Consider the following 25,272-nt stretch of genomic DNA (forward strand, 5'->3'; position numbering starts at 1 on the left):
AACTGGGCTAGACGTTCGCGGTAAATATGGCACACCATCACATGGTTCAGCCTTTGTTGAGTCATGGTGCGCCGTAGCTATGTCTTCAAACGCATCAAAGCACTAAAAGATGTCTAGGCTTCCGTCGAACTGGCGGAGGAGACGAGGAGCAACCACAAGAGAGCTTCGACTTCACCAAACATAGCCCGTACCGCTGGATTCATCAACTTGAATATTTGTCTATACCCTTCAACCGACAACAACTGGAACTGGCCTCGAAAGAAAGGCAGACTAAGCTTAAGATTGTCGGAGAGCTCAGGGTACCAACTCACGAGATCTGGGTGGAATTTTCCATTCAGCAACATTGAGTGATATTCGATGATATGAATCCTGAGATGTGTAAGTCCTAACCAAATAGAGACGCTTCATTACTCTTTTTCCAAATGTGTGTGTGTGTGGGGGGGGGGACATTTGATATTGTTTCCCCCACCCATCGAAATGTGGGGGGACGTGTCCCCCCGCCCCCCTGGATTGACGCCCATGTGCTGTGGCCGAGTGAATGAAGACGATGACCATTTGAAGCCACGAGGCTTACCAATCGGGAGGTTCCAGGTTAAATACCCGGCCGGGTCATAGTAAGGTGGGTTTTTCATCCAAGAGCAATGAATGGTTTTCCCATCTGAAATGATTTCTAAATTGAAAAGATTTCCAAATTTGAATTAAAATATTGAATTGGAAGCCACCCGACGTGTAAGTTGTAATCCATAAGCCCTTTCGGGTTTCTCCCATATCTGTGGCCGTTTATGCGTTGTAAAAATAAATCTACTCTTTTCAAATTAGGCCCATATGTTGATAGTAAGCCCGCCTTTGTCGACTAATCGCGAGGACTTTTGCACCCTTAATTTTCCGCCCAAGCTATCTTGCCTTAAGCAAGTGCTTAATTTGTGGTCAACTAGAGACCGCACTCATGTCGGACACGTTGTTGGCTTTGGCACAATGCTCCTTTTAAGGTCCCGGAGAGTTCGGAAACCAAATTATTTGGAATAAATCCTATATCGAAGTCAACAATGATATTATTTTATATCGCCTTATGTTCGAGGAGAGGATTCTGTAAATTATGTTCTGAATCGTGAATGGACGGCCATTCCTTATGCCACTATGATATCAATTACAATAATGCAAGCATGCAAGGGTGGCTATTGTAAAAAAAGTCAAGTTAAGTTGCGACTACCTTTATCTGATGTTAAAAGTAATAAATAAAAAACATAAACACTTTACAAAGAAACGATATCAAAATAGAAAGTTAAAAAATATGTATAAGTATATTGTCGGTCTGCACGTATAAGGCAGATATTTGAACACGCTATACAGCAGCCACACATTTAAGTGCAGGGAGAACATACACTTCACGTCGGGTGGCAGATATCTTAACACGCTTTACAGCCACACATTTAAGTGCAGGGATAACATACACTTCACGTCGGGTGGCAGATATCTTAACACGCTTTACAGCCACACATTTAAGTGCAGGGATAACATACACTTCACGTCGGGTGGCAGATATCTTAAAACGCTTTACAGCCACACATTTAAGTGCAGGGATAACTTACACTTCACGTCGGGTGGCTAACTGATTTACAGGTTTAGCTTATTTTAGACTTTTCAACTTAGGAGTCCATTTGTGATGAGAAATTACAAAGAACCCTTGCAAAAATAAGAAAGGCACACAAGTCGATAGAAAGTGAAACAAGAATACAACTCTCTATATGGTAGAGATGCAGGCTTAGACTTCCATTCCTCAAAAATTAGGAAAATCGTGTGTGTCGTTGAGTAGAATCATTGTGTTTCACTCTATGAAATGATTTTAACTAAACCACCTCCCCGTTCCCACCTGTCCCTACGCCAATAAATTGAAAAGGTTAAATTTGAAGAACAAATGTAGAGTGTAGAAAAAGGGATACATTTACAAAAGAAGTAAATTGAGACAGTTGTGAACGGTTGATTGACGTAAGAATGGTGTATATACAAACATTAGTTTCACTTTAATAAATTAGCATAGGAACCTATAACATTACAAATTCCATCTTAATATCTGCACTTTCACAAATTGTTCATTATATATACAGAAGAAGATAGATAGATTAGACTAGAGTAGAAGTTATTCGTTACATGCTTGATATCATGCATGCTGCAAATAAGCTGATGTCAATTTCTAACATAATTGTGACATAGCAATATCAACCGTGACATGCTGATGTTAAACATTTATTTTTTTCGTAACACTTTGATATAAGTTCTGAATTAAGATATGAATAACACCGCCGTTAACTCATTGTAACATTGAAGCATCTCTGCCAGGATCGAATACAAATGTTAAATTTATACTCTACTTACTTATTTGGAGTTGTAATATGTTGTAACTTTTCTTGTCACTAAACTGACATTGAAACGTATCATGGTGATGTTTATAGTGTCTTAATATATAACATGATGATATATATCCTATATATATTAGATATATGTTATATATATATTAGATATATGTTATATTGATAATTCTTCCTAACATTGTGAAGCAAATCGCGTTCAGTAGATTTACATGGGAAATGATTCACTTAAAATAAAGGTCATCAAATATAGATCCTGGGCATGAAAACTAAACAACTTGATCCACTCTGAACCCCAGTCTCCTCTTTGAGATGAGAACATTCACACAAACGTTAGCAATGTTACGGTAAAATGAACGTTGAACTGGACATCAGTGGAAGGTAATAGTCACTATAATGTAGGCCTAAGCTAGAAGTGTGCTCGATCGTACGCGAAACAACCAATAAATAACGTTATCACTGTGGTAAATTTATCAAAGCGTTGGCAAAGTGATTGGAAACGGAAACTTGGAGGTAAAACTAGGAGGATGGAGATGAAGAGGGCGAAGGAGGTTTATGGCGTAGAGCCCTGCACGAAAAAATGTTTACATTCAAAGCATATTTGTTTGAGATGCTGTCCATGGTCCACGATATGCAAATGCTGCTATCTCAAACTGTTGGAAGTTGGAGACTCTTAAATAGCATAGCTTCAGCTATAATAGCAAGGAGATCATTGACAAGGTATCCCTTACTCTATGCAAATTTTAATGCATTAAAAGCATTTCCCCTTTAAGAAAACCAAGGCTATGTACATCTCCCTCTTAAAAATTCAAACTTGAGTTGCGCTATTTGTTTGCTCATTGTAAGAACCCTTTTGCTTACCGTTCGATAGAGAGGAGGCATAAACACTACTTGGTCTGTATACGTCAGTTCTGTCCTTATCTTCACCTTTGACATACACAAGGTAAATCCTCCAAAGAGTGGTTGCAAAGAGAAGTAGCAACACTGTAACAGTGGTTGATGTTATCATGAAGTATACGACTGTGATCGAGCGGTCGGATGGTAACGGAGATTCCATCGGCTGACGGATGTCTGCTTCGTTGGCTGTATTATATCTAACTAATGAAGGTGAATGTGTCGTCATCAGTGATTTCGTCTGTGCTGTAGTCGGATCTGTCGATGGTGCTGTCGTCGGTTCTCTCGACGGTGATGTGGTCAGTGATGTAATATATGAAGTAGGTGATGTTGGTTGTGGGGGCGCTCTTTCATCTATTGATGTAAGTTCCGTCGTAAACAAACTTGTGACTTCAAGAACTGACCATGTCTGCAATGTTGTTGACAGCTCAGAAGTTGGCAACGGTAATGTCGACAGCCTTGGTGAGTTTGACAGCCACGGTGTAACTTTGAAGATGACTTGAACGCTGCAAATATGTTTGGTATCTCTCATATATAGAGCGCACGTGACATTACACCAGTTCAGCATCATTGAAACGGACGCCTTGGGTTCTGTGGAGAAATAAAGAACCACACAAACGTCAATTGACTTTGTCCTATTCTAGTAGCATGAAAGAACTATGAATGCGGTCCAGACTTGTAAAACTCGAGTCCGTGCTATATGTTAATGCAATCAGGACATTGTACTTGTTGATAGTTTATAGTACGAACACAAGCAAAGTTATCATTGCTTTTTAACCATACATCTGTGCGTTTACCGTAATGATAAAGCAGCAGATGTCTTATGTATGTAGTTGTTTTATGTTAAAGACAATATCAATTAGTTTAATGATTGCAATGCTCCTTCAATACAGTTATTCTATTGCGATTGTCACAAGTAATACATATTTTTTGTTTTGCTTTATTCTTCACTCTGTAACTGAAAAACATGATAACACAATCAATGTGTCTTCGGCATATATATTTCAGACTTCCTGGTTGATTGAGCTCAAGATCAGGCCCATTTAAGGTCACGATCGAGCTCAATCAAGACCGTTGCCATGGCAACACAAGGCTGACTGAATCTGAGTTTGAAATGGACTTTGACAACAAAATGTCATATTTATGTAACCATGGAGCTATAAACAGAGCTCCATGATGTAACTAAAGAACATAGAAACATTAGTAATTTTACATTTTGTTTATAATTTGAATTTATCCTCATGTTGTTACCATGGCAACAGCCCTATTAAGACATGAAAATGACCTTAAATGATCCAGTTCTTGATTGTAATCAACCGGGCAGAGCCAAATCAATATTTTTTGGGAATATGTATATTATATGATATTTTTCTCAAAGTCCAAATTTCATCATGGCACTTTTTGTTATATGTATATTATATGATATTTTTCTCAAAGTCTAAATTTCATCATGGCTATTGCCATGGTAACAGCCCTAATTAGGGATGACTTTGACTTCCCTGATTGTGATTGGCTTCACCAGGGCAGCTACAAATATATATATATATACTGAGACACTAACGTTGTGCTTTTAGGTTATTTAATTACAAAGATATGACAAATTCTCAAATTCCAAGTTGTAATGAATACGTTGCCGTGGCAACATCGCTGTTGGCCACACCAACCATTAGTTTAATGGCAAACAAGCAGATTGTGATAGCTGAGGGTCCTAGCTAACCGAAAAACATGATGGGGGTGAAAATTCCTAAGAAAAACATGGTGGGGGTGAAAATCCCTAAGGGATTCGTTTTTTTTTGGGGGGGGGGGGGCTTTCGCTGCGATTCTTGATGACAAGATATATTTGCGCCAATCTGTATGAAGTGAGCTTGACACATTTGCGGTACTAATACCAGTTACTTATACAGGACAATACCATGGTTACATACGGTTACCCAATTTACCTAGCTACGTTTATACCTTTCATGCTTAAACCTGAACCAATGCTTTATTGAGATATTTAGCTGCTGAAAGAGTCGACCATGTCGGAGTGTTGACTTGTATTACACATATAAAAGCTATAAAAACATCCAAACCCCGTCCTCGTCACCGTCCCTTCCTCATTACCATTCAGTCTTTCAAAATGCAACAATTGTAAACAACGTTGGTTGATAATAGATCAAAATTTGATATTTATAAAGATGAATTTAATATTTTGTATTAAACTAAATACACCGTATGTATGTGGAACACAGTCATGGTGGGGGGGGGGGGACCTATACACGCAAATACGGCAGGTCAGAGGATCAATAAACACATCAAGTCACTGCGGACTAAACAAAGTCTTGTAGTTGACGAATTCCAGATCCCCGTGTTTCCCCAAATTACTTGCGTAAACTCAAAATCCTATGAATTCTGTTTCGGGTTTCGAATTACTGTGCTATTTCCAGCCATTCAGATCCCTAAATAAGATTAGTCACATGTAGTTAACGTGTTTGACTTAATAAGTATTGTTCCTTCCTCATTCAAAAAGGTCTTGAATTGTGAATAGGTATTGTTTGTTGAAATTTCAGGCTTAATCCCAGTTCAAGATCGTCTGCATAGAATATAGTTGTAAAGGGAGACAACTAACAGCAAGAACTCTCTTGCGAGCATAATCTTAAGCAACCTCAGTTTGTGAATAAGAAGATTTCACGGAATCCGTTACTTCTTGCTTCGCAGTCATCGATAGTATCGGGGCATAAGCCTATTGCACATTTCCGACTCTTGAAAGGAAGTGAAATTCTTGCTGCTTGATGCAATGTAAACAAAGACATTGAAGCGTGAGCTTCTTGTTAATAAAGATCCGTTTGTTCTAATGAGAGTAAATCAGGATGAATAGAGATTTCGTTGAAGGCAGTGTCATTCACTGTTACCAATAGATTGTATCCAACCATGGAGCTATAAACAGAGCTCCATGATCCAACCAACAACACCAATTTAAGTTCGTAGAAAGTTAACTCGTCAAATTGCTCAGATGGTAGAGCAGTGGACTGGTAACCTGATGAACTGAGTTCGACTCCATTCTATGGTTGGTTATATACACGTTAAAAATTTCTTTTTCTCTTTCAGTAGTCGCCGCTGAAGTCTTGATATATTAATTCAACCATATAATGTACTAGCTGATGTGGTGGCCGATGCTATAGAGGGTGACGAAAGACTCATTCCTTGTCGGTCGTGGCTAGGGTTCAAGACAGGCCTCTGGCGATAATACCTCAGGTTGTGGCATGGTGCTTTTTTTGTGGTCTAGGATCCCGTACCATGTCTCCCTTGTTGTCGCAAAAGAACCCGGGAGGATGCGCAGAGGGTCGGTCAATCGACCAGAAGCGTTCTAGGTGGCGTGCGTGAATCCTTGCCTTTGGCCAGAGGTGGAGACACTCTCTGCGACCGGCATGCTTGCAACCACCGTCCACTGAATACATGGCCTGATGAGGCGCTATTCTCCTAAAAAAGAATCTACGGATGCCTTTAAGAGCCATTATTTTATATATTAAAAAAAACACCCTGTTTCAAACTAGCGCCATCGAATTCCGTAAAGCCGGATTTTTTTCCTTATCACTCTGAAGGTGGAATGAAGTTTATTGTAATGAGTTATTTGTGGTAAGCCAATCAAAACATTCAAACAGTCAAGCGGTTCACAAGAGTTTACAGGAACTTAATTAAACTCATTGTTTGACATAAATGTGTTGGCAAAGATTTACACAACCTACACCAAACCAAGCGTTATCGTTATTATATTCGTTGCAGTGCCAGAGACATACAATCCAGCAAGACCATGAGATAACATTTTAATATACATAGAATTCAATCTATATCACTTTTGTGGGAACAACCAAAGTATACCAGTGTCAATACGGTCCCATTATAAGCAACAGTGTTGTAGCAAATTCTCATACCGAATAGTAGGTAGTTTCAGAAACTGAGTGATTCTTAAGAACTTTGTTTAAGATTCAAAAAAAATATACCCCGTATTCTGTTTGATAACTTCAGGAACAAAATTAACTTTGATATGCCGTGGACCGTTAAAAACCACTGCTCTCGGTCTAGCTAGGGTTGTATTCCTATAGCACATTTACTTATTTTCTTGTTTTGGAATGACCCTTTAAACAGTTGAGGACCTTTTAGTTTAGTACACAGCTCATCAGACTATAGTTCCTTGGTTGCACTACAAAACTCAATGGATGAAATTAAGATTATATGGTCTCAAATGACATGTTTATAATTTATTACAAATTTGATAAGGACAAATGATGTTTAATGCCATCCAAGGGTGCTCTGTTGCTTATATGAAGATTAACAAACATATTCTGGTTGACCTCAAAAACAATGGATTAACATTAAAGAGCCGACGTCACCATCAAGTTAGCCCAAACGAATATTCCAGAAATTAAGTATATTTAACGATACATATCTTGAAAAATACTGAAATAGCTACAGAACATTATTGGACTCAAAGTTGTATGTTTTCTTTGTATTATAACATTATCAAGACTAAAATTCTGCCTTATTTATTATTTAATTATTTAAGTGAGTTATCAAGTTACAATATATCTGTCGATAATTCTCCCATGATTGAATACCGGGGATACTTTTAAGTGTTACGTTTGTTTGGTAAAGTAACACAAACCCGGTCACGATGTGGTTCCAACCGGTACCATTATCTTCTTGAAGAGTCTTAGTTAAGGTAGCAGAAGCACACCCAACCATTAACAGGTGTCTATGTGATAGAGATGAACGACATACCTCCAAAAGTTAAGAACATGTTTATTCCACCCTGCAGGGAAATAGCAACTTAAAAGTTCTTTGACAGACAAAGGTGATGGCTTGAACAAATCAAAATATTACAGACCGATTCCCATTTGCATTGATTTTAATAGAGATCTTATTTATTGCAGTACCTACTTCCCGTTATAAAGTTGGGCTTCCCAAAATAATGGTTGATCGAACATGTTGAATTTTGGTGCATGTACCTAATAAGTTATGCTTTCAATGCTTTCAGTGTCAAGTGTGTAAATTCAGCTTGAAAATGAAAAAAAAAAATGAAAAGAAAAAAAAAGAAGAAGAATAGCTAAAGGAATAGCCATGTGTGCACCTCCTGGCAACACTTTGTCATCATGACCTGACAAAATGACACACTCATGACACAAATTTCAATCCTGATCTCTCCCAAATATTTCGATTTATTCCTTGAAATTGTAAATGATTTCGGTGTTTTCCTCAAATTTTCGACCTTTTATAGAAAGTTTTAAGGAAAATGCCAAAATTTCCAATGACTTTGGTAGGCCTATGACAAAGCACAAAATGATAATTTGACGGCTAGCTAGCTGACAATTTCCTCGTAGAAATGAAACCGGGCTTTGCTTTTATGTCGCTATGCATGTTACTATGCAGTCATACTTGACTCGAATTTTCAATGATTACAGCAGCCTGGGTTAATATTACACATGTTTAGATATGGCAAAACATAAAAGTGACGGATACATCCACACCTCAGCTTCCCCTCCTCCGTCGGTCCTGTAGAAGATGAATAACCGGCCCAGCAGTTATAGTAGGCTATATATAGAATTCTTCAAACGGGTGCAAAAAAAATTGTGATGCAAAGTCATTCCTATTAAACGGAAATGCTTCGAACGCTTGAGCTTTTGTGATGACTGTTATGTTTTCATGTAACTTTGAACCTTCGTGGTTCACGATCCACACGCTTATGTTGTCTGAATAATTCTTGCGTCACATCTTGGTTCATTCTCCTCCTTTAGTTTCAACCTCCAACGACTGTTTTTTAGTACATTGGCTCTATACAAATCGCCAATACACACGCTTTGTCTTTATCATTGATTACTTGCAGTAAGTTTTATATACCTTACACCAGGGTTGTCCAACCTTTTGATGAGGAGGGCCACCTCGAATGATTATGATAAAGGAGGGGCCGCATGAGCCTACAAGCTCCTGTGGCATATCCAGGGTTTCGTGCCAGAGCGGCAAATTCAGTGGCCCCGCTAGGGGTCTGTTAGGGGGTATGGGAAATGAAGTTACTATACAAGCGGAGCGCCACTGTAGCTTGGCGCGTGGCGTGCAAGAAAAAAAAATCGCCCAAAAGATCCCCAGATTGCAGGAAATGACACTTCACAAGCCTTCTGATCTGTATCAAAACAATCTTCATATTGAGATATAATGATCTCTCAAATTTATCAAGAAAGAATTCCTGGGTAAAAGTACATTTGTAAATTAATGAGGTTGGCGGGCCGGACGGGACCTTGCGGCGGGCCGCACTGTGGCCCGCGGGCCGTAGGTTGGACAACCCTGCTTTACACACACATGCCTCATCGATGAAAGATGCATTCATTTTATCCCCGACGATTTGAGCAAACAACACGTAGTCAGTGTCTGTCTGTAACGTTACCCCCCACCTCATGTTTATAAACTTAACCCCTCCCCCCCCAAAAAAAAAAACCCGCCGAGCTATTAGTCGATCTAATTTCCATTGTATCTGTAAGACAGACTTCTAGCTGAAGTTAAAGATTGAAGATCAACCGCGTTTGCCTAAACAAAATCCCAAAAAGTATGGTTATATTAAAATTTAGACGAGTATTTCGTACAAACAAATGAGGCCCCAACACTATTCCGCAAATCTCAAAAACCTCTGCAGATGATTTTCTAATCAGTTTGATATAGTACAGACGATAAAGACACTGGCTGCTGACACAATTGACCAATCATGGTTGCAACAAGAAGGCAATAAATGCATTGGATAATCCCAATATTTGCATGATGATAACTGCAAATGCATCAATATCTTATCTTTAAAATTGTTCGAGGTTGTCAAAATTCAATTTCATAAAAAAATGAGGTAAAATGATTTGAAAGTCATTGGTATTATATTTAGTGATATGAAGTTGTATATGAAGTCTCGAAAACAAGAAGAAATAAACAACATGAGACGGTAAAACTCTCACTGAAAACTCCCAATTTTCATAATCCACTGCACATGTATTTATGTGATATACGGGTTTTTGTTTGTAACATTTGATATGAACTGGAATCATAATGAACAGATTAGTATTTTTTTTTTTTTAGTCAGGAAGAACATTATGGTTTTGGCTGAATGATTAAAATTGATAGAAGAGTTGATTAACCTCAACCTTTAGATATGCAATGAGGAAGTGACGTCATCATCAATGTTATAGCCTTCAAATACCTATAAAGAGATTTAGACATATTTTAATTGAAAACCGGAGTAGCTATATATTGAAACACTATCAGCACTCTCTGTTCTTTTATTAACAAGACAACAATTTTTCCCTAAACTTATCTTTCAAGGTCTTAAAGACGATCCCTTTATATCATCTTACAGTATCCTGAATCTCCCCAACGGACAGTCAAGATGAATATACCCAGTGACGTCAGGGAACAGAATTGTCCGTTGCTTAAGACATCGTCCCTGTTAAAGCTGTCCGTGTTAAATCAGCCCGTTGAGTAAATGGTGATAGTTATTGCCCATATGTTGCTTCTCCCTCGTATCCTCAAACCACCCCCTGCCCCACTCACCCCACCCCATCCCATCCCACTATAAAATAACTTTTGTTTTAAGACTGCTTATATCGATTGCAAATATTGGAGAGAAATTGATGGTTGATGAATATTTCATCAACCTCTTAACACCTAAAGGTAATGTTTGGCCCCATTGTGTAACACTCATGCTGAACTTTACTCCGCAATTCCATAGTATATTACTATCATATGGAAATATGATGCGCGGGGTTATCTACTATGTATATTATACCAAACCCTCACACCATTTGCTGTTACTGCCTACGCTTTTGTTAGTTGTGTGTTCACACGATGTTCTGATACGTCCTATATAAAAACATGTTTACATAAGTACGTAGGGACTGAGTATATCAGCTGCTGATAAACCATTTGCTGTTTTTTTTTATCAACTCGGCGAAAGTATTGGAATCATGACCAGTTCTCTAGAGTGAAACAAGCAAATTCTGCCAGAAGAAGGGGCCAGAATGATACAAACTGTCATTACATCTCAGAGGAAACGACCAACCAACAACAACCATATTTCCGTTAGTTCACATTTAAGACATGTTTTTAGCTTATACTGACACGAATAGTTGTACAGAGAGAGGAGCTGGGGAGGGGGAGGGGTGTTGAAGGGGGTGGGGGAGAAGATATGAGAGAACGTCTGCCAACCTCACCTCTCCCAACTGTTATTCTAAAACGTTTGGTATGTTATTGAGAAGCTTTTAAGCAAAAAACTTGAAGATGACTCGACCTCCTTTGAAGATGATCTATCTATAACCGCTTCTAAATGTACAGCCTTGTTAGTTCAGTAACGAATTATGTCAATTATAAACCAAGATATGAAAACTCATTTTCGGATTATAAAAGTTTGTTTATTTACAATTATATCGGTTTTGTCAGAAAGTGAAATAAACAAGGGGTAATATGAAAACTGCATTTTTGCGTTGAATTCTAAACACCCCGACAGAAACACATTGAAAGGTTACTGAAAAATAGGGTGGGTATCTGATGACAATTTAATGCGTGACGACACTCAGTGAAACGTCGGGCAAATTGATTAAGTGATTAAGAAATCTGTACCCATTCAAACAGTAAAAAACCCCATTAAATTCGTTATACACAAATGATTTGTGTGCATGCGCTTGAACCGACACATCAATCAGGGGACTTGTGTTTGAACCCACACTTAGAAGGGAGGGGAGGGGGGGGGGCAAAATGTTTTAATTGGGGGACATCGAGGTGTCCTGTAATTCAGGTGTTTACTCAAACAGTGTGTTTTGTGATATCTCAAACACAAAACACACTAATATTGGATATATGATAGAATATCTCCCTCAAAGGTTGCAGTTGAGGGTGTGTATTCAGACAACTGGTAATTTGTACAGTTTTGGGGGTTGACGAAGGATGTGGTTACCTGGGGCGTGCCTACGCCCTGGCCCTCAAACTACAAAAATGGTCAGGTGAAGGTTTAGTTTTATTTGATCATCATTTTAGTATCTTTCACATGCATGAAATTTTTGGTCATTGTGTACCCCGACTGCACTGCAATCACTGCACTGTCAAATACAGGCTATGCTAGCTATTGGGGATTGAAGCCCCGATTAAGTTAACAAGACGCTACCCATACCCACCAGTCTAGCTATACATATTTAAGTGTAATGTTCTACACTGGATTAAGCCATCAAAAGCAACATTTCATTCCACCATGACGCTAAAGGTGCTTCCACCATTCTTGGTGATGACTCATCCCCTGATACCAAGAAGGAGCTCGCCAAAACCACTACAGACGTCAGTGCCATGTCATATCCAGCATGAACCATATTGCACTTTCCTCATCCCCACATGATCCAACCCATTTTAGAAACAGATTGGTGGGGCACTACTGAACTTTGTCAAGCATTTGAGACAAGAGAATATGGGATGATTTAAGCACTCCTGTATGCTTCAAATGTATCCTTAGACTATGCATATGGGGCTTGAATTTTACATAACTACATAAGCATATGATGAAACAATACTGGTATATGATTATATATTCCCACAAGGATATAATTGGTATTACCAGAGACTGACAGAAAGTTCCATTAAGAAATTACTTTGCTTTAAAGCTGGCGGGCAAGCACAAGAAGATGTCAACCTTCAACATGATCAAGGATTAAAACATTGTTACATATCAATTATAAGTGGTGCATTTGAGAAATAAAGACAGCTAGGATGAGAAAGTACATTTATGAATGGGATTATATGGAATGCACCATAATATCTCACTCATTTAACTATTTATTTTATATAGTAACAAATGTTTGTGGGTGAGTAGGTGTCAGTTTATGCAGGAGCTGCAGATCTATAATTTAAAGTGAAACATATCATCACTTATTTTCACTGGTTGCTGTATAGTTGTTTTGGATTGATAAAATATCATCCTTGCTCCATCATCCATCAGTATTTTAGTATATGCTAAATATACAAATGCCATTATACTTTGTGAATAACTTCGCATGTGTGAAATGGTGCTGGTGGGCAAGCTGATTTCTAAGTAATCTGCAGCTGGTCATCAACAGTATGAGAAGACTTAGCCATGTGAAGCTGATGGGTAAGTTACTTTAACAGTTACAAATATACATTAAGTTATCATGTATAAGTCACTCGTATGTTATGGATATCCTTTACTAGAGTAGCCTTTAAAGCTTGATAATAGCTTTAGAAGTAGCAAAACAATCTGATCAAGTGGCTCAAAACCAAATAACTCAGAGTTCGTCACATTAAAGAAAGTCAATATTGTTGGTATACCTGAAGTAAAACCCCTACGGAAGCTTAAAAGTGCCATAAACATAAGAAACACTTTGCCCCATAAGTAAACCTTTTCAGTAAATTGTTTAGATCACAAGATAATATCTTATCAAACATCAGAAAAATGTTGGATTGGTCAGTTGCTTTAACTCCACAATTTACTATTCTTCTGCAAAATGTAAATTCTTCACTTCATGCCCACTGAGCAATTGAACAACTTTCTGAAAAATATTTAATTGACAACTAATCTACGGCAGTCATAAGGTGATGTGAAAGATGTAGAGTTACCATATTAGTATAACACAACATCTTGACAAAATATTGTTGAGATACCGAGTTACGCTAACTTGACATCTCCGTAAAATTCGTTGAAAAGTTGAGTTGCCATGTTACACCTAACTCGTCATCTCGACAAAATTTTGATTTTTGCGAGATACCAAGTTACGCTAGCTTGACATCTCATGATAATTTTAAAATTTGAGACAAAACATGACTAAATGAAAAGGTCACCTATGCTCAAATGTTTCCTACATTGTAACATGTAATAATGTAAAATATATGTAAACAAAGACCAAAAAAAGTTTCTGATAACTTTGCCTCTCCCTCCCTCCCCATCCAGATGCCATTGTATTGTGTTATAATAGTTGTTCGATACTAAGCATTTACTGTCAGTTTGTTGTAAGCTCTAGATGGAAAAGTTCAGGAATGAGCTCCATACAGTAGTAATGAAAGCATTGTAAACCTTTTGTCTGCACACATCAACACATATACAACATGAACCATATACTCTTTCTTCGAGTTTATGGTTGCAACTACATTACAATAAAATGTTGTTAACTTTAATACCATAAACCCTTCTAATTATCTGTAACAGAGAATCTTTTAGCATTCAGATTCCAGACCATGTAACTTTAGTCAATGTTGTGAACACTCTAATGTGTTACACAAGATGCAAGCACTTCCATTCAAATATAGTACGCATTACTTGTGTTAATTAGATATGAAATTTCATTACTTCTAATTCTAACATATTTCAATTATTCTAAAAGTCATAAGGGGAAGGATATGGTATTCTTTGGAATTGAACAAAGCAAAATTTTGAATGGAATGAACTACTACCAACTACAGACCTTAGTTTAAAATCGCATTGCTTAATTGTGACCTTATTTTAGATGGTGTTGACAATTTATATTTTACTTTGAAGAGTTGACTGAATCAGTGGAAGCTTATAGGCCCAATGCATTGGTATGTACCTTTGGTACAAAGCAGCATTTTCAGGGGTCATTATAGGAGTCATAATAGTTTAATTGCTCACTCACCACAAAGCAAAACCGCTTTTAATGATATTTTGCTATCTTTGTCCATGTCTTATGGTAGTAGTTCTCATAAACAAGGAGATATTTTTAAGAGAACGCTCTAACTTCGTGGGGAGACTCAAAGGAAAAGCCCTTTTGTCTGCAACTCCTTTGTATGTCATTACTAATTAAAAGCTAATGCTAGAATGTGAAAGATGGAAGCATCCCTTCTTCTAGGATGGTAGTACTTCACATAGATACAATTCCCCAGTTCACTACAATCTATAAATAATTTATTTCCAATTAGTCCTGGATACATTAGTGACAATAGGGTTTGTTGTTTTAAATTCTGGCTTGTACCTCTTCTCCCAGCCCCTTTCCAACTGGCTCATTAACAATTTATATTAAAGTTAGCACCTCATGTGCCTGTAGAAATTAACTTGAGCTGCAACTTCAAATAGTCACAAACAAGGACTCGAAAGTTAACACAGTACTCTGATAATAGTGATATATATAGACATTATTCCTATTATTAACTAGGTTTTTACACCACATAGATTGATGAGAATGCTGTTACAAACAGTATGGCTAATAACCCCAAAACAATCTTATTAGGTTATGTTTTGTTTACTCAATATTAGAAGTAAGAGAAAAATTCATACATTCTAAGCAAAGTGGATTATAAGCAGGTGCCACATGACTGCCTTTCTAAACCTCACTGGAGAAAATTGTTTTGCCTATGTAGTTTTTCGATATCAATGTCTCATTTGAAAGAAATATTACAGGCTGGCTTTAAAATGAAAGTAAAAATAGCACAACATGATTTACACTACATACAGCATATAGGTGCAGATCGGAAACAAAAACTGGCCAACATGTGAGTAATTATACAGCCTGTTCCCTCCATGTTCCTCTGCTAAACCACATTTTACTGTTTCCTGTTTAGGCCGTCATCATTCCCAAAGTTACAAAATGGTACCCAGTAAAGTGGCGTCAAAGGATCCGGTAGTGCTGTCCCACACCTGGGGTATTGGTCAGAAGCGGAGCGTCCATATAGTCAGGGGGCGGATCCCCCCCCCCCCCGACTGACTCAAATGGACTGCTGGCGCCCTTTTTAGCTTTTTACCACGTTTTACTTATTCGCGATTATTGACTTTTTATTGCGCTCTCATCTACCTATTGGCATTTGTAACATTTTGTTGGTGTAATTTTCTGACAAAATGCTCTAACGGCGGTCTTTAATTTATCGGCACTTCCGTTGTACGAAACTATTTCCAAGAACTGTACGGGGTTTTCGATCTATTTTTAGACGATACGCCACGCGCAGTGGCTGAAATAGTAATAAACACCAAACTTTAAGTCGGCATGTAGTGTACGTTAAACGCCGCTCCATGATCAGTGTGTTGATTAGTGCAGTTGGTTATTTGTTAGGATAAAACTAATAAAAAACTACTATCGATCAACCATGGGTCACAATAGGCTCTCTAATCTTGCTATTATAAGCATGGAGCGCAATAGAGACGACCAACTTGATTTGGACAAGGTGATTGATCGATTCTCGAAATTAAAGGGGAGGAAAATGAAGCTAGATAACACTTTTTGTGCATGTCGGATGTGAATGCAACCATGTCTCATGAATGATTGTTCGTTTTTTTTTTCAATTTATAGCAGTATATATTAGGTATCATAATATGACATATTTCTGCCAATATAGGTGTTGGCAAAATGTCGTCCCCCAGATGAGCACTCACAAAGATACCACAGGGATTGTGATGAAGCGCATGTACTTTCAACACCCATATAAACTTCCGAGTTGTCACAAATGGCGATGACACCTATTTATTCTTCGTTTATCTGCAAATTAGCAAGGCCCGGAAAGGGTCATTTCCGGCGATCTAAAGGAAGTATCTTACTCAAAAAATTTCTGTACGCTCCGCGCCAACCGGTGGTGGCGCTCCGCTGAGAGAGTGTCGAAAGCGCCTTTACAGACCAGTCTTGCTCCCCTGACCAATACCCCTAGCTCCGCCACTGGTATTGGTGTGTTAACCTTCAGAAGTTCCTGATACTTCAAATCCAATTACATAAAAAATATACATAAGTTTGATATTTTCTCACCATGGTTATATGTATAAGGAGCACTACGTGGTCCAGCAAAACTAAACTTTTTAGCTATGAAAGAGATGTGTAGGATTGCCTACAAATTTCAGTATTAATTAATGTTGTAATTTTGTTTTTACATTTCTCATTTACAACAATAAGAAATCAATTGTATGTAATTTGTTGTTCCAAGAAGTAAGGCTGTATCGAACAATACAAGAGGATTTGTAAGAGAAAATGGGTTCCTTACTAGTCTATGATATGTGGAACCATACTTCACTGTGTTTCTTCCTTGGTCCCTTAGTTTGTCCAAAGATACAAATCTGTACCCCAACTATAGGTTTATAATGTACTAAGAGTGGTGTCCCAACACTGAGGTGTCGGTCTGTATGTGTGTTTGTCTGTGTGTGACACTTTGGCTCGTAAACACAATATCTCAAGAAGGTAAGTTGGATGAACTTCAAACTTAGTGTGTGGGTTGCCCTTGGTGCGTATATGATCCCTATTGTGTTTTAAGGAGTTCAACGGTCATTTGAGGTCAACAGAGGTCATAGGCGGAAAACCTTGTTAACAAGATATCTCGAGAAGTAAACGTTGCTTCCACTTTAAACTTTGTATGATGGTAGCCTTAGGTGAGCGGATGATCCCTATTGTTTTTCATGGAGGTCAAAGGTCGTTGAAAGTCAATTGTTGGTTACAGTCAGAGTAAGTCTAATTATGCAGAAGTGAAATTGTTTGAACTTCGACCTTCTTTGCATAGCTACGCATTACTCAATTCTGCAAGACTAATTGCCATTTCTGCTCAGCAATTCAGCTCGTTAGAAAATCTTGTATCTAAAGTTTCTTCTCATACTGGCAAGGAATCACTAAGTCACGTGACTTTCTAACGACTGAATCATCTTAATGTGTCCCATAGCACGAATTCAAGCTAAGAAGCTAATCATTGGGGAAAGCAGTAACGTCAATGCAATAACATGGAAATTCAGCTTTTATGACTAATGAATCGAAGTCCTCGAACCACGATATAGTATGAATAATGAAAACGGCGCCGTCTAAAAGATGTTTTTGAAAAGTTTTCATGACGCGGTATAACATCTAGATCTTTATTATTAACTATATTGGCAAAAATATGCCGCACAGATATATAGCCCACAATGTGTGTGACGTGAAGCGTTGCCAACCTGTCAAGATAATGCAATGAATGAGATATGAGTGATTGATTCAGCCGTTTTCATTAGGTTTCTTATCGGGAGGCACTTGTGATTACTTAGTTCCATTAAGATGGAATACATGCAACTGCATGCTTGGTAAGAACACACTCGGAATGTAATTAAGTCAAACTGTTCAAATTCCATACTTCAATTGTTACATTAAGTGCTTGGTTAAAATATTTATATTAAAAAAGATGGAACATATTGCTGATTGTGCCCACTCCCAGCTGTAAAATGTTCACTATGTTGTCAACAGTACAATGGTGAATCGCTGTTGCTGTTCAATTCTTGATATAAAAGAGAAGCAACTGAGAAAAGGTTCGTCCGCAAACCCAACCCATGTTCTCGGAGGGTATTTAAGTTGACAGCTCATTGATGTAGAGACCCATGTTTGACACAGCTCGATGGCCCGTTAGCATCCTATGCTCGAACATGCTTGTGTGACATTGGCATTTGATAGGTCAACCCCTTAATGTTAAGCCTTGCTGATGAACCTTCCAGAATTCATAATTAGACATACAATTTTTGGTAATGACTTATGCACAACCACTTCACGGAATGTCTGTTGTCACCCATATGTTACCACTGTTCATGTCGTGATCATAGTGTGCACATGCATTTTAGATTCCATTTGTTGTATTTAGTAGTTTTGTTCTTTCATGGATCAAGAAGAACTTCTGTAAGAAGTTCTACTTGATTGATTCATTTAAGGACAAGGAACAGGGCTTGGGTAAGGTTTCTTGGTTTTTGTGTCATTTTAATTAATGGTATAAGCTGAATTAGTATGCGAATTTGAATATACGATGATGACTTGGAATTCATCATTAGAATTGTTGGATATTACCTTAATTGGCTTTAAGATTACTTGTAAGTTATCTGATATTGTATCGTTGCATATAATCCATTCTGATTGATTTCTAAGTATGAAGTGCCATATGTGACAATATTATATGCCATATATATATTGATTATAACGAGGAATATATGTTGGTTATGCAGTAATATATATGACTTATGTTTGTTCTTCATATATATACGTTATGCAAAACCTATATATATCGCATAACATATATATATTGTTCGTCATAACCTTTACATATTATATACTATTTTGTCATGTTCGGCGCGGTAATATATATAGATTATAAAAGTGTGAGTGACACGCGCGAGTGGGAGAAGCTTAATTTCCTTGATTATTTGAACATTCGCGCCACAGACATGTACGTTTACGGCGAATGTACAGAGTGTAGTGTAGAATATAGCTACATTGATTATATAGAGCAGGCTACGTACGTGAAGGCTTGCTGCGCCTGTCTAGCCGCCTAAAGCCTAGGTACATGCATGATGTTCAACAAGTGATGGAGCTTCAACAAAATAGTTATTTAGACGCGTTAGCTAGCCTAGGCTTATAGGGCTAGGCCTAGCCTAGGGGCTCCTAAGACAAGTTAGTACTAACACTGCAGTTGGGCTAACTCTCCAGTACAGTTATGCAATTTGTTAGGCTAGGCCTACCTGTTAGTGTTTGTTGGACTCTAGATCTATCATTTCCCACCACTCTCATTACTTGTCTTGCGACAGGCTCAGCAAGCCTATTTACTAGGGAAGAAAACTCGCTTTCCGTAAAGTTATTCGACATGTTGAAAGGTTCGATAGTATATTGCGGACTGATATAACGTAGCTTATGCCCTATTCTCTTATTGCAGTACAGTGTAGGTATATACTGAAGCACTAGTATAGTACTATACAAGTCCTTTTTGCCCGCGCTCCGTCGAAAAAGTTTATCAACATTACCGATCGTACACATGCATGGTACTCGCGAACGCGATTTGCATAGCGGCTCCTCCCACTCGCGTGCCCCCACAGTTTTATAATCTATATATATTACCGCGCCGAACATGACAAAATAGTATATAATGTATAAAGGTTATAACGAACAATATATATGTTATGCGACCTTTATATATATGATATGCGATATATATATAGGTTATGCATAACGTATAATTATATATGAAGAACAAACATAAGTCATATATATTACTGCATAACCAACATATATTCCTCGTTATAATCAATATATATGGTATATAATATTGTCACATATGGCACTTCATATCTAAGAAGTTACTCTACATCACAGATGGTACCCTATCTTAAAGGCATTGAAGACTCGCCCCAAACAGCGTGCCGCCATCTTTAAAAAGTGAACTTTCCGTTGCTTGCAAGTGAAGTTTTTCTCTTGTCTCTGCAAAATACATACAGTAATGAAACTTGATACCTTGTTATCTTTAGCTGGACCTGAGATGTCCATCGCTGTATCGTTTGTACTGACCGCAGCTGTATGTACTGACTGCACACTAGTGTCTAATTACCGACGGTAGCAAGCTGTGTGTGTATTTTCTGGGATCGATGGTGGTACATGTCTAACACTTCTGTTACATCTCATTCGAAACTAGGTTAGATTACCGGCATTAGACGTTTCTTTTTGCGCGAGTCTTCACACCCTTTAAAGTAGTAGAATCTTGTGTTTAGTTTTGAGTTTGTTTTATATGCTATGTCCATAAAGTGTGTGTAGGCGTTTGTAACACTCTTACGATATTCCCTTTTCAAGTTCATGCAAGCTTTTGGCATAACTTTCTTTCTCTGTTGCATATGACCATTAACATACCTGTTGTAATCAATCACTCAGATTTTCCAACATAGTTCATAGGTTAATTGTATTTTCTGCTCTTATTTGTATTCCGTCATGAATTAAATAGTGAAAGTGGTTACATCTTTGTTGTATTATCTGGTAAAATACAAGGTTGTTTACAATTTGTATTCCTTTAAGGCTCTGACTGGTTTTCTACAGTATTACTCGTTGCTGCCTGTACTGTGAATGCCAGAATCTTAAAGCAGTATAGCATTGTTCTCCTGTACATTGAAGTTAAGAGTGATATATTCATTTTTGCAATTCATGACAAATATGCATGATTACATTGTAATTGTTTGTCGTCCGAAATTGATTGTTTCTATTATTTTTTTGTAATTTCCTTTCAAGAAATTTCCCTTTATTCCAAGTTTTCCACCTCTGAATAAATATGTATCTAAAACAACCTGGTAACTAGTCTCTTTCTGATGTCTCTGTGTCAGTTTGTGACGTCACACCTAGGTCCTTTGTCATGTTTGTGGGTGATAACAGGATACAGTGTCTCTTCATAACATGGCCATGTCTGGCAAAGTGAAGGGTTGCTGTTTGCTTGATGTATATATCTTTGAATTCAGGACGTGTGTGGCTCTAGAACTTGGGATGAAATCCAGGGAAAGAGTGTGCTATACCGTATTATTTTTTGGCCATGTAGCCGGGTGTATTGTAGTGTAACAATCATTAATATATTCATTTGAATTGAAACCGCTTGCCTTGTGTATCGTCGTTCTCGATGTTCAAAGTAGGAATTAAACATAGCATTTGCTTCTAGAGCTTGCATATAAGATGTCAACGAGAGATACTCACCAATATCTGAACAGTTACTTTGAAGGGTTGCTCCAGGAAGACATCTTAATCCCAATGTGTCGTGTTCAGATAGGTTAACGTAATGATAATTAAGTCTCTCTGCGCTCTTCAAGTTGTGTTCTTCTGTCAATTCCTGTGAGTAAAAATAACAAATATGTAACCTGCGGGAGGGGATGTAGGGGGGGGGTCACGAGTTACTTGTCAAAACAGACCAGGAGATCCTTTGACTAGCGTAACCAGTGAGGGAAACACAATGGAGATCAGAATTAAACCTTCTCAAAGCAAGACATTATAGTTTATCACATATAGGTGAGACCTACATTTCTTTACAAATGGAAATGGAAAGGTAGAGCACATGACTACTGATGCACATTTAATGGGAAAAAGAAAATTAATATGAGAAACTTATATACTTAAATCATCGGTTTCTGTGTGTTTATTATGTCGTGAATGCACTGGAACACGCTATCCTCTTCTCGTGTAGTTAAATGCAGCATATATACATAAAATGCAGCATATATGCATACAAATACATACATAAAAAAGCATACATACAAATACATACATACATATACTTTGAAGGTTGTTGACTTGTTGCTGACTCGAGTCAATTACTTGGAATCGAGTCACACTTGAGTTGCGTTTCCTTCAACTTCTGACTTATTTATAAACAAATATTCAGATATTTTCTTGTGCAGGTCACTTACATTCCTCTTACAAAAGGAGAGACGAATTTTGTCTACTAAACGACTAGTCAAAAATTAAGTAGGCCTACTTTTACAGTGCCTATTTAACATCATCCTATATTTGCATTGGTATTAACGACCACGACCTAAATACACTTGCAAAATGTGAAGAAGTGTGACATGACGTTACAAACAATGTGGCGATGAGCAAAATGGGTTGATTATTATGCTGAGGGGAGATCTTAGAGATATTGAAAACTCCTTCGCGGAATTGCTGACGTACTTTACTAAGGAGCAGGAGCAGGGAAAGCAGAGAATATGGGGAAAGCTACCCCCTCCCCCATCACTTTTTTCATATTGTACTAAAAAATGGAAACTTGTACTACACATAATATATTTACAATCTCGGAGATGATAACACCATTTTGCATCGAAACTCTGTCTACAATGGTCTACAATAAGGAGGATTGAAGGTGATATAAGGCGTTTCAATAGTTATTGGGTAAACCAGGCAGACCCGGCCCACAGCGAGAGATGGAGGCAGACGGGTTGGAGGATTATGCTAAACTTTCACCTTCTCTACTCTAGCTCAAATGTTGACGGTTATGGTGGGAAGGAAATGTCAAGTTTGAACTTCTATGTTGAAGTGGTCTTGAAAAGTGATGAACTTAGTGTGTAATTCAACGGAAATTGTGATATGACACCCAGGGAGAGGGGGGGGGGGTGGGGTGGCTACTAAACGCAAATGAATACGACTTACCATTGTGTGGTTGTTTACTTCAATCCACATCTGACAAACACCAATGATATCGAAACATTTTATAGTCTTGATTCGAGGCTCCTTGCAGACACAAATGTACGTACCAGTTTGGTATGGTGACAGGTTGTGTATATTTAAGATGATTTCTTTGGTTTCTTGCAAAGACATGCTGCAACCAGGCTGTGAATCGCAAGAATTCAAGTACGAGCCCTCTGTAAGATTGAACCAGGATGCAGATTTGCATCTCTTTAAACTGCAAACGAGTGTTTGATTCCTACCAAACAAACCGTCGATTGATTCTTTATTAGCAATAATAGGGCAGCCACTTTGTGATAAATTGAAGTACGTCAAAAACGTTGTAACAAAAACAAATAATTTATACATCATTGCTGGAACGTTGCTGCTTCTTGTCAAGAACAGTGTAGACATCATTCAGCATATGTTCAAAAGAGAATGGCTGCTTAGTCGTTAGTATATGCAATAGCGAACAGTAAACATTAAACAGTTTATATTCTTCTGGTAAACCTCTTACTTCCACAATACGTAAATTGGAAGCCAATGCCTTGTTTAACACTAAAAAACTGACGCTCAACGCAACATTCCCTTTCTCCAAATCAATGGCTGTTGTTCGTGTCCGAATCATATGAACTTGGTTCTGTTTACAAGTTAATATGATTGATGAGCATTGAAAATTGCTTCAACCATCAACACACGATATTATAAATTCAAGACATTTTGCTCTCCTGATAACACCGCTCGGCTTCAAATTTATTATGCTGATTCAGGTGGAACGATTGGCCTATATTAACATAATACATAGCTGAAGTGCTGATAGTGTTTCTCTATATCTTGCGCAGCAACAGCCAGATGATTTACTGATGATTTACTGATTGATGATGTTGGTAAAGGCGATGGTGTATAGATTTGTAATGTGTAGCTTAAATCATGAATGTAGGCAGGGGCGTAGCGAAGGGGTTTTTGTTGGGGGGGTGTGGAGAATTTGATTTGCCGACGGATCTGGAAGTGGTGACTGAAATGGGGGAGGGGTCTAAGGGGAGGGGGTCTACCCCTCTCCTTTGGAAAATTTTTAGTTTTGAAACGTCGTTAGATGCAATCTGGTGCATATTTTAAGTCAAATTTGATGATGCCGATGGATCTGGAATTGGTGACTGAAATGGGGGAGGGGTCTAAGGGGAGGGGGTCTACCCCTCCCCTTTGGAAAATTTTTAGTTTTGAAACGTCGTTAGATGCAATCTGGTGCATATTTTAAGTCAAATTTGATTTGCCGATGGATCTGGAAGTGGTGACTGAAATGGGGGAGGGGTCTAAGGGGAGGGGGTCTACCCCTCCCCTTTGGAAAATTTTTAGTTTTGAAACCTCCTTAGATGCAATCTGGTGCATATTTTAAGTCAAATTTGATGATGCCGATTGATCTGGAAGTGGTGACTGAAATGGGGGAGGGGTCTAAGGGGAGGGGGTCTACCCCTCTCCTTTGGAAAATTTTTAGTTTTGAAACGTCCTTAGATGCAATCTGGTGCATATTTTAAGTCAAATTTGATTTGCCGATGGATCTGGAAGTGGTGACTGAAATGGGGGAGGGGTATAAGGGGAGGGGGTCTACCCCTCTCCTTTGGAAAATTTTTAGTTTTGGAACGTCCTTAGATGCAATCTGGTGCATATTTTAAGTCAAATTTGATGATGCCGATGGATCTGGAAGTGGTGACTGAAATGGGGGAGGGGTCTAAGGGTAGGGGGCTACCCCTCCCCTTTGGAAAATTTTTAGTTTTGAAACGTCCTTAGATGCAATCTGGTGCATATTTTAAGTCAAATTTGATTTGCCGACGGATCTGGAAGTGGTGACTGAAATGGGGGAGGGGTCTAAGGGTAGGGGGTCTACCCCTCCCCTTTGGAAAATTTTTAGTTTTGAAACGTCCTTAGATGCAATCTGGTGCATATTTTAAGTCAAATTTGATGATGCCGATGGATCTGGAAGTGGTGACTGAAATGGGGGAGGGGTCTAAGGGGAGGGGGGTCTACCCCTCCCCTTTGGAAAATTTTTAGTTTTGAAACGTCCTTAGATGCAATCTGGTGCATATTTTAAGTCAAATTTGATTTGCCGATGGATCTGGAAGTGG

At 38.2% G+C, this 25,272-nt stretch overlaps 1 protein-coding gene across 1 annotated transcript; it reads right to left on the minus strand.

The window, feature by feature from the left end:
- Positions 1–1,147: 1,147 nt before the first annotated feature.
- Positions 1,148–23,978, minus strand: LOC139967758 (uncharacterized). The gene is made up of 3 exons (XM_071971820.1): positions 23,138–23,978; positions 21,692–21,824; positions 1,148–3,851 (listed from the first exon to the last, which is right to left on the minus strand). Exons 1-3 carry the CDS (start codon positions 23,567–23,569, stop codon positions 3,175–3,177), a joined length of 1,242 nt encoding a protein of 413 aa, XP_071827921.1. The 5' UTR covers positions 23,570–23,978; the 3' UTR covers positions 1,148–3,174.
- Positions 23,979–25,272: the final 1,294 nt, after the last annotated feature.

Source organism: Apostichopus japonicus, chromosome 1 (assembly GCF_037975245.1).
Source record: "Apostichopus japonicus isolate 1M-3 chromosome 1, ASM3797524v1, whole genome shotgun sequence".
Classification (NCBI taxonomy): domain Eukaryota; kingdom Metazoa; phylum Echinodermata; class Holothuroidea; order Aspidochirotida; family Stichopodidae; genus Apostichopus; species Apostichopus japonicus.